Here is a 10,296-nt window from a genome sequence, read left to right on the forward strand (position 1 = left end):
GGCTGGGACAAATGACCGCATTGTCCCCCAGGTGCGCTTCAATAACCTCAAGGATAATCTTCTCCGTAATTTTACCAGGCACTCACGTGAGACTGACAGGCCTGTAATTACCAGAGTCTTCTTTCTTGCCCTTCTTGAAAATTGGTGCAACATTTGCCAGCTTCCAGTCTACTGGGACCTCTCCAGATTCCCAAGACCATTGAAAAATAATTGAGAGAGGTCCCACGATGATGTCAGCCAGCTCTCTAAGCACTCTGGGATGAATCCCATCCAGACACATGGACTTGTATGGATCCAAATTTTTTAATTTTAAAATTTTAAATTGGGGCTTGGCATTTATTTTCCAAATCAAATTTCCAAGAGGCATCAGCAGAAAAAGAAACAGCTCAGGCTTTGTGACAGCATAGCCGTGTTTTTTATTATATCCAGCAATACAAGAAAATAGAAATAGGAGATGTTTGGAACAGGAAGATCAAAACACTGTCAATACTCACATAGCACAAGCAGAAATGAGGCAACACTGTAGATGGCTAGAGAACTCTTAAAGACCAAACTCCTCCAACAGCTCTACTAGCAAAGATGAAGCCTTTAAGACAAAAAAAAATAAATACAAGGAAGACTTTTTTTTTGGTATTTTTCCTTTTTATATCCACAATGTAACACCTTCTTCTATAGCATAATCCCTTCCATTGCCCTTGAAGACCAAGGTTTGTTTCCTCAGGAAGGCTGAAGTAACCAGTCATAGGAGCCAGCAAAGTCCTGTAACCAGATGCAAGTGTCAGTAGGAGTCCATGGTTCTAACCAGACTTGAAAAGAATAGCAACTTGGCTAAGGTAGAAGTAGACGAAGTGCTTGGTATCATGAGTCACAGAGCTGACACAGTTTCTTCCTGTAATGCAGTATTGGGTGGGATTGTATTTCTTGTCAAATTCCTTCCTGATGTGCACAGCAATGTCCTTCTTGATATGCTTCTCCAAGGCCTGAGTGGCACAATCCACAGCATCTTGCTGCACCTCTTCTGACATGTCCGCATTCTTGATGAGTACTTTTCAGACACTCATGGTTGCTTCAGGGGCTTCGCTCGCGCCGCCACCGCTCCAGTTTAGGGGTATTTGCTTTCCAGGGACTGGAAAGTTGGGGATGCAGTATCTCTGGGTTTGGTTTTGGGCTCTGGGTTTGCCTTGTCCCCTGCAGGGGCAGGCGTCTGCCCCTGAGCCCACATCCCTCACTGCCCTCACTGCCTTGTCCCTGTCACCAGAGATGCACGGAAGAGGTGGCAGAAGCTCTTGGTGGCTGTGGGCCTCTGTGCCCAACGCCTTTGCCCTTCCTGCAGCTGAAGATGCAGAGGCTGTTGCTTGTAGAGGGGGCAGCTTGCAAGTGACCCTTTCAGATGACGATGTCTGTGCTGCAGGCACTTGCTTGGCTGCTGCTGCCTGAGTCGCTGCCTGCCTTGGGAAAGGCGGCATGGCTGGCAGATGGATTACCTCCTCCTGCCGCACACCACTGTGTGGCAGTGTCTTCGTGACTCGCAGCTTCTCCATCTGCAAGAGAATCGAGGGGAAAGGCCAAGTTACTTTGGTCATTTCTGCCATTCCTCTCCACGTCCCTGTAGAAGTGCTTTTGTGAGCTGCCCTGCAGTGGCCCCATTCATGCCCTGGCAGCTGACCACGCACAGCGGGGCTCGGCTTGCCAGGGTAATGCCCTTCCTGTCTCCTCCTGCAAGTGCTGCCTGCTCGTCGGAGGCTGCCAGGGCTGCCAAAGATGTTCTTCCGAACCTTCCTGGGGCTCCCGACTCCGTGTGGCAGCTGCCAGTGTGACACACGCTCTCTGGGCACGACCGCACTGGCAGCCTGTCCGCATGGAGGGACGATGGAGGCAGCTCCTGGTTGCGGACAGCCAGGTTGAATTAGGCCACGCTGCTCTTTGTGCCTCTGGGCACAGAAATGCCAGGGCCCTGTGGGCTTTGGCTGTCCTGGGGGTCGGCTCTTCATGGAGAAACCCCAGGTTTGGGAATAACTGCGTCCAGGCCGGAGGTGCTCAGGGCCAGCTGGCCGGCTTGCTCCAGAACCGTTCTCCTCATCCTGGTGCTCTCCATGCCGTCCCGTCACGCTGCTGTCCCTGTCTCGGTCCCTGAGCCTCACCTGGCGCTGCTCCTGTACGCTCTGCTGCTGGAACAGGTTGTATTTGCTGGAACTGGTTGCCCAGAGGGGTTGTGGAGTCTCCATCCTTGGAGATCTTCAGAAGCAGAATCCTCGGAATTGTGCGTAAAGGCAGTCCTTTGGGGAGAAAGAAAAGGAATTGGAAAAACAACCCAAAAACTAGCGGAAAAAAAAAAAAAAAACAGCAATGGTTAGGTATTGTCCAATTGTCTGGCCTGAAAAGCCATTAAAAGGAACTTCACTATTTTGGCCACAATGCGGGTCTGATGGAAATTCCGGCTTTAAGTTTATATGTAAACAATAAGACTCCTTTTTCGGAGGAGGAATCAAGTTATGCTCCCTCTAATCCTAATATTGCACCGGAGGCAGCAGTAGCTGCACCAGCAAGGAAGTATATGTGTATGTGTTTGAGCCAAAGTATTGTTGTGAAGTGAGTGACTCCTCGAGCAACTCGGCCAGAGACGATACAAAATAGTCTGGTTATTTTTCTAAGTGATATATCCTTGTAGCATGAATGAGAAGTTTAAGGGGCCTCTCTGCGTGATCGCGTGATTGTGCTGTGGGAGTGAGAGGCAGCATCGCTGCGAAGCGAGCGCGGAGTTCCGATCCGTGGTTCTGTATTCTCCGTGAGGGGAACGGCCGGAGATGAACGAAGCGCATGACAGATCGAAAAGGAAGTGCTATTTTATCCAAGTGTCGATTGGTGGTGGCCACTACGTGGGCCCGGTGGCGTATCTTGTAATCCTATTTTGTTCTTAACCATTTTGAGTGTGACAAAGAGGAAGGCAGGAGCGTTATCTAAGTAACAGTTTAGAAGTTTTTGTACAGCAGATACAACATGAGAATCCTGTAACCGGATGGCCTGTCCCGAATGGCAAGGGGTGGTACTGGCTATGCGGCAATACATCCAGGAAGGTGTTGCCCCTTGGCTGGAAGGGAGCTTGCAGCCTGGGGGCAATAATTCCAAATGTTCCTATTATTGAAGACCCACAATGCCAAAGCCCCCTTGAGACCGCACGCAGAATTAAGAGGACTCCAGATAATCCTCTAGTAAACGGAAACAGGGAATTTCACTCATTGTGCAACTAGAAAATAACACTCTGCATGCAGTGCAGGCACTACAAGAGGACGTAACAAGCTTGCCAAAAATAGTACTCCAGAACTAAATGGTATTTAATGGTACTGCTGGTGGACCAAGAGGGGCTTCACTGGCTTCCTCCACAGGTTGTCCAGCCCAGGGAGAAGCCGCTTCTCCTTCTCGTGGTGCTGCTTCTGCACTGAGAGGGGCTTCATTGGTCTCCCCCACAGGGCCTGCAGCCAAGGCAGAGGCTGACGGTGTACAGTCTACAGGCTCTGCTGTAGACAGTACATTGCTTCTTTCTTCTTTCACCTGCTCACTGGTGGCCCTACAAGAGAGATGCTGCCTCAGTGAACAGAGAGAGAAATGCCTCTTCCTGACAGGGCGGCTCCCGATACATTCCCTGTCAGCACTGGCGGCCATTTTGAAGTTCTGTTTTCCCCCCGAGCCACAAGGTGGCTGAGGCCTTGGGCTGTCCCCAGCCTGGCTGTCAGTGATGGCGGGCGGCTTCTAGACCCAAGTGGCCTTTCTTTTACTTCGTACTGAAGGAAACCTTGCAGCGAGAGTGGCTTCGCTGGCTTCCCAAACAGGGCCTCCAGCCCAGGGAGAAGCCACTTCTTCTTCCTCTGGTGCTGCTGCTTGAGCAAGAGCGGCTTCACTGGCTTCTCCCACAGGGTCAGCAGCTCAGGGAGAATCCACGTCTCCTTCTCCTGGTGCTGCTTCTGCTGTGAGAGGGCCTTTGTTGGTCTCCCCCACAGGACCTCCAGCTAAAGCAGATGCTGAAGATTCACATTATACAGGCTCTGCTGTTAGAGGAATCACCCTGTGCCCTGTGGCCGAGGGAGCAGTTTGTGTTTTGCTCTTGGCTCCCAGGCTTATGGCTACAGCACGGCGTAGCAGTGGGTTGTACGTTAAGCAGATAAGGGGAGGGTCCCGCTGTCCCAAAATAAGGATAACTAAGATAAACAAGACAAGCAGTTGAAAATGAGTAAAAACAAAAATCACAGGCCCTCTAGTCATGAGAGATGAAGAAAAAAAAAAAAGGAACAGGAGAAATTAAAGGTTGGTCAGATAAAATTGTACATATATGGTATAGTAGTAAGCATCGCGTAGTTTGTGAAGCTGTAGTGCTCAGTCAATGAGGAAACAGGGGAGGAATCAAGCATCAGGTACTAGGGAATATAAGGTTATGATATACTTTTGCTGGGCGCTCCTGCTCACCATAGTCCTGCTGTTGCAATTGTGTATTGTATAGCTTCACAGAAGACACTGTCTGAAAAAAATATTAAGATTTTTTCCCCCAGGGCACAACAAGCCCATGCAGTGCCACAGGCTGAGGGAAGAGTGGCTGCAAAGCTGCCTGTCGGAAGGGACTGTGGGGGTACTGGTCGATAGCCAGATGAGTATGAGGCAGCGGTGTGCTGAGGTGGCGAAGAAGGCCGTACCAGGATCTGGTACATCCTGTCGTGTACCAGAAATAGTGTGGCCAGGGAGGCCACAGTAGGACAAGGGAAGTGATTCTCCCCCTGTACTCAGCTCTGGTGAGGCCGCACCATGAATACCGTGTTCAGTTTTGGGCCCCTAGCTGCAAGAAGGACGGGGAGGTGCTGGAGAGTGTCCAAACAAGGGCAAGGAAGCCGGTGAAGGGTCCAGGGAGCAAGTCGTGTGAGGAGTGTTGAGGGAGCTGGGGTTACGTAGCCTAGAGAAAAGGAGGCTCGGGGGGGACCTTATCGCTCTGTACAAGGACCTCAGAGAAGGTTGTAGTGCCATGTGGGTCAGTCTCTTCTCCCAAGCAACAGGCAATAGGAGAAGAGGAAAAAGTGGCACCGGGGGAGGTTTAGGTGGATACTAGGAAAAATGTCTTGAATTGAAGGGTTGTGAAGAATTGGAACAGGCTGCCCAGGGAAGTAAATGAGTCACCATCCCTGGAGGTATTCGAAAGCCATGTGAATCTGGTGCCTAGGGACATGGTTCAGTGGTAGACTCGGCGGTGCTAGGATAACGGTTGGATTGTGATGGTCTTCGAGGTGTTTTCCAACCTAAGCGATTCCATGATTCTATACTTCTATGACTGTGAGAGGCCCAGGGTGCCAGGTTGGCATGGCCTGCATCACTCTTTCTCCTGAGATCAACGGCACAGAGAGGAGCATTGGAGGCAAAAGTCTGCCTGAGCTTTTATTCACAGCAGAAAGCAGCCGCAGCTGAGCTGAGGCTGGGGGCAGGATGTGGTGGGGCATCTGACTTCCTGGGGCGCTGTCCTGTGCCTCCCAGTGATGCTTCTGTGGGCACTGCAAAGCTTCCTGAGGGCCAGCTGCCACCTCCGAGCGCCGTCCTGGTGCTGGCAGCCGGGCGCCGCTACTCTCGCTGTCCTGCGATGCAGCTGCAGCAGAAAGCCCTGCGCAGAGCCCGAAGTGCCCTCCTGAGGCGGGAGGGCCGTGGCTGGCACGCTGGGGCTTGTGCGAGGTCAAGGATGCCTGTGGGGGACAGAGAGGTGTAGGTTAGGGCCTGAGCGGGGACTGGGCAAGCCTTTCCCCCCCTTCAAGGCCTTTCCCAGGGAGGGGTGGCCCAGGACCAGCCAGCCCCCCGGCGCGTGGTGCTGCCAACCTACCTAGTCCTTGGTGCTGCTCGCTGCGCTGAACAGGCCCGGCCAACAGACCCTGGGACAGTGCTTGTGCCTGGGACGTTGCTGGCTCATCCGCTGGCATGTCTTTGGTGCAGGAGGAGGACTGCGCTTGGCCTCCCTGCTCGGCGGCAACCTGCATGGGGAGAGCAAGAGCACAAGCAGGTGATGAGAGGGATGTCAGCCCTTGTGCCTGGGGCGTCTGGAAATGGAGAGCAGCAGACAGCTCCCCAGCACGCACACCCCACGTGCTACTTCTGCCTCTGGCTGCCCTCGGTGCCCGGTGCCCACCACTCGTGCTGTGCTTACCTGGTGCCCCAGAACCATAGCCAAGGGAGTAGCTGCTGCTCCTGCTTCATCAGCTGCTGCTGGACTGAGATCTGTGATGTCCTCCCTGAGAAGATCTGCAGTCACAGGAGAAGCCACTTCTTCTTGTGGCGCCGCTGCTGCAGTGAGAGGGGCTTCCGTGGCTTCCCCTACAGCACCTCCAGCCAAGGCAGAGGCCGAGGATGTACAGTCTACAGGCTCTGCTGTGGGAGGAGGCACGCTGGGTCCTGTGGCCGAGGGAGCAGTTGGTGCCTTGCTCGTGGCTCCCTGGCTCATGGCTACAGCATGGCGTAGGACTGCAGACACGATGATCCGGGCTGTTTCATGCAGATCTTCATCACAGGCACTGGAGGCGTGTTGGGCACGTCCCTGGCTCTCAACCATCACTGCAGTGCTGTGCTCGATGGGAGTGGGACAGGCTGATGGCTTTGACTCTGGAACCCGGCATGTCAGGGGAGGCGCTCTGTTCCCCTCGTCTTCCAAAGCAGGGGCTGATGGAGGACTTGCCGGCCTGCTCTCCGCCGGTACTGTTTCAGTGAGAGGCGTGCTGTGCCTCTCTTCCCCTGGACCTTCAGCCAGGGGAGCAGCTGATGGCGCAGTGTCCGTGGGTTCCAGTGAGCCAAGAGAGGCGCTTGTTGGGGGTTCTGCTGCTTCTGCTGCAGCCTCCCTGTCCACGCTGCTGGCTGAGCTGCCCTCTTCCTGGGGAAAGGCCTGTGGGTCCTGGAAGAGGCTGGGGAACCTGGGGTTGATCCAGGACTTGAAGATGACAATCTCTTCCTCTTCATCCGAACCCACAGGACCACTTTCCTTCCTGCCCTGGCCCTGGCTTGTCTCATCCTTGCTGCTCCCCTGCCTGGGTTTGATGTGTATCTGTCTCTGCTGCCCTTGCTTCTCACTCCTGTTTGGGCTAGCTTGTGCAGGGTCTCTACTTGCAGCCATGGTTCCTGCACATACCCAGGGATCAGGCCCTGGCAGAGCAGTGGTCCACCTGGTCTCCGCGTCTGTCTGGACCCCGGCTGATCTTGTTGCTGTCACTGTGCACCCCGTGTGTGCCAGGTCCCCCAGTGCTCCAGCCAAGGCAGATGCTGAGGATGCAGAGTCTGCAGGCTCTGCAGTGGGAGGAGGAACCCTGGGTCCTGTGGCCAAGGGAGCAGTTGGTGCCTTGCTCGTGGCTCCCCGGCTCATGGCTACAGCTTGTCTTAGGACTGCGGAAACCAGGGTCCGGGCTGTTTCATGCAGATCTTCATCACAGGCACTGGAGGCATGTTGGGCATGTCCCTGGCTTTCAACCATCACTGCAGTGCTGTGCTCGATGGGAGTGGGGCAGGCTGATGGCTTTGACTCTTGAGCCCCACGTGTCTGGGGAGGCGCTCTGTAGCCCTCGTCTTCAAAAGCAGGGGCTGATGGACAACTTGCTGGCCTGCTCTCTGACGGTTGTGTTGCGGTGAGAGGCGTGCCGTGCCTCTCTGCCAGGCAAGCAGGCGATGTTTCAGTGTCCAATGAGCCAAGAGAGACACTTGTTGGGGGTTCTGCTTCTTGTGCTGCAGCCTCCCTGTCCGCGCTCCTGGCTGAGCTGCCCTCTTCCTGGGGAAAGGCCTGTGGGTCCTCAAAGAGGCTGGGGAACCTGGGGTTGATCCAGGAGTTGAAGATGACAATCTCTTCCTCTTCATCCGAACCCACAGGACCACTTTCCTTCCTGCCCTGGCCCTGGCTTGTCTCATCCTTGCCGCTCCACTGCCTGGGTTTGATGTGTATCTGTCCCTGCTGCCCTTGCTTCTCAGCCCTGTCTGGGCTTGCTGGTGCAGGGGCTCTGCCAGCAGCCGCTTTTCCTGAACGTGCCTGGTGATGGCGCCCTGGCAGAGCAGTGGTCCACCTGCTGTCCATGTCTGTCTGGACCTGGACTGCTCTTGTTGATGTCGCTGTGCACCCCGTGTGTGCCAGGTCCTCCAGTTCTGCAGGCCGTTGGCCGTGTTCCCAGCTTTCAGCCATTGTCTTTGCCAGGACTTCAGACACAAGGGACTGTGCTGTGTCCCGCAGTGCCGTGAAAGAGTCTGTGGGGCAGTGTGGGGCAGCCTGCCGACTCTCCTTCAAATCCTAGGGCACTGCTGTTAGGAGAGGTGGTGTTCTGTGGCCTTTGCTCCTGGGACCTCTGCACAAGGGAGGAAGCTCTGCCTCCCTCATGGCTCCCTCGTTGCAGGCTATAGCCTTGCTAATGACACTGGAGACGAAGGCCTTTACTGGGTGTTCCATGTCCTCGGCAGAGGCTGCAGGGCTGTTTTTGGCACGGTGCTGACTCTTCTTCCAATTCTGCGGCACTGCTGTGAGGAGTGGTGGTGTTATGCGGCCTTCGCTCCTGGGACGTCTGTCCAAAGGAGAAAGCCTTGCCTCGCTCATGGCTCCCTGGTTCCGGGCTACGGCATTGCTAATGGCAGTGGAGACAAAGACCTTTACTGGGTCTTCCATTTCTTTGGCAGGGGCTGCAGGGCTGCTTTTGGGTGAGTGCTGACTCTTCTTCTTCCCATTTTGGGGCACTGCTGTGGTGAGAGATGGTGTTCTGTAGCCTTTGGTCCCGGGACCTCTGCCTGAGGGAGAAAGCCTTGCTTTGCTGTTGGCTCCCTCGTTGCAGGCTAGAGCGTTTCTTATGACTGTGGAGACGAAGGACCGTACTGTGTACTCCATGTCCTCGTCAGGGGCCACAGGGCTGTGTGGGCCACGTTCCCGGCTCTCTGCCCTCACTGCCTTGTCCCTCTCACCAGAGATGCACGGAAGAGGTGGCAGAAGCTCTTGGTGGCTGTGGGCCTCTGTGCCCAATGCCTTTGCCCTTCCTCCAGCTGAAGATGAAGAGGCTGTTGCTTGTAGAGGGGGCAGCTTGCAAGTGACCCTTTCAGATGATGACGTCTGTGCTGCAGGCACTTGCTTGGGTGCTGCTGCCTGAGTCGCTGCCTGCCTTGGGAAAGGCGGCACGGCTGGCAGACGGATTCTCTCTTCCTGCCGCACCCCACTGTGTGGCAGTGTCTTCGTGACTTGCAGCTTCTCCATCTGCAAGAGAAACTGAGGAGAAAGGCCGGGTTACTTTGGTCATTTCTGCCATTCCCCTCCACGGCCCCCTAATGGTGCTCCTGTGAGCTGCCCTGCAGTGGCCCCATTCATGCCCTGGCAGGGGACCACGCACAGCGGGGCTCGGCTTGCCAGGGTAATGCCCTGCCTGTCTCCGCCTGAATTGCTGCCTGCTCGTCGGAGGCTGCCAGGGCTGCCAAAGATGTTCTTCCGAACCCTCCTGGGGCTCCCGACTCCGTGTGGCAGCTGCCAGTGTGACGCACGCTCTCTGGGCACGACCGCACTGGCAGCCTGTCCGCATGGAGGGACGATGGAGGCAGCTCCTGGTTGCGGACAGCCAGGTTGAATTAGGCCACGCTGCTCTTTGTGCCTCTGGGCACAGAAATGCCAGGGCCCTGTGGGCTTTGGCTGTCCTGGGGGTCGGCTCTTCATGGAGAAACCCCAGGTTTGGGAATAACTGCGTCCAGGCCGGAGGTGCTCAGGGCCAGCTGGCCGGCTTGCTCCAGAACCGTTCTCCTCATCCTGGTGCTCTCCATGCCGTCCCGTCACGCTGCTGTCCCTGTCTCGCTCCCTGAGCCTCACCTGGCGCTGCTCCTGTACGCTCTGCTGCTGGAACAGGTTGTATTTCCTGGAACTGGTTGCCCAGAGGGGTTGTAGAGTCTCCATCCTTGGAGATCTTCAGAAGCAGAATCCTCGGAATTGTGCGTAAAGGCAGTCCTTTGGGGAGAAAGAAAAGGAATTGGAAAAACAACCCAAATACTAGGGAAAAAGAAAAAAAAAAAAAAGCAATGGTTAGATATTGTCTAATTGTCTGGCCTGAAAAGCCATTAAAAGGAACTTCACTATTTTGGCCACAATGAGGGTCTGATGGAAATTCCGGCTTTAAGTTTATATGTAAACAATAAGACTCCTTTTTCAGAGGAGGAATCAAGTTATGCTCCCTCTAATCCTAATATTGCACCGGAGGCAGCAGTAGCTGCACCAGCAAGGAAGTATATGTGTATGTGTTTGAGCCAAAGTATTGTTGTGAAGTGAGTGACTCCTCGAGCAACTCG

General features: G+C 54.7%; 1 protein-coding gene across 1 annotated transcript; it reads right to left on the minus strand.

Moving 5' to 3' along the window:
* Window positions 1–603: 603 nt before the first annotated feature.
* LOC310888991 (dynein light chain 1, cytoplasmic-like) lies at window positions 604–6,184 on the minus strand (the record flags this gene model as incomplete). The annotated part of the gene is made up of 3 exons (XM_083815944.1): window positions 604–1,048; window positions 5,846–5,993; window positions 6,167–6,184. 3 exons carry the CDS (start codon window positions 6,182–6,184, stop codon window positions 798–800), a joined length of 417 nt encoding a protein of 138 aa, XP_083672070.1. The 3' UTR covers window positions 604–797.
* Between the last annotated feature and the right edge of the window lie 4,112 nt (window positions 6,185–10,296).

Source organism: Anser anser (assembly GCF_964211835.1).
Source record: "Anser anser genome assembly, chromosome: 1".
NCBI classification, from domain to species: Eukaryota; Metazoa; Chordata; class Aves; order Anseriformes; family Anatidae; genus Anser; species Anser anser.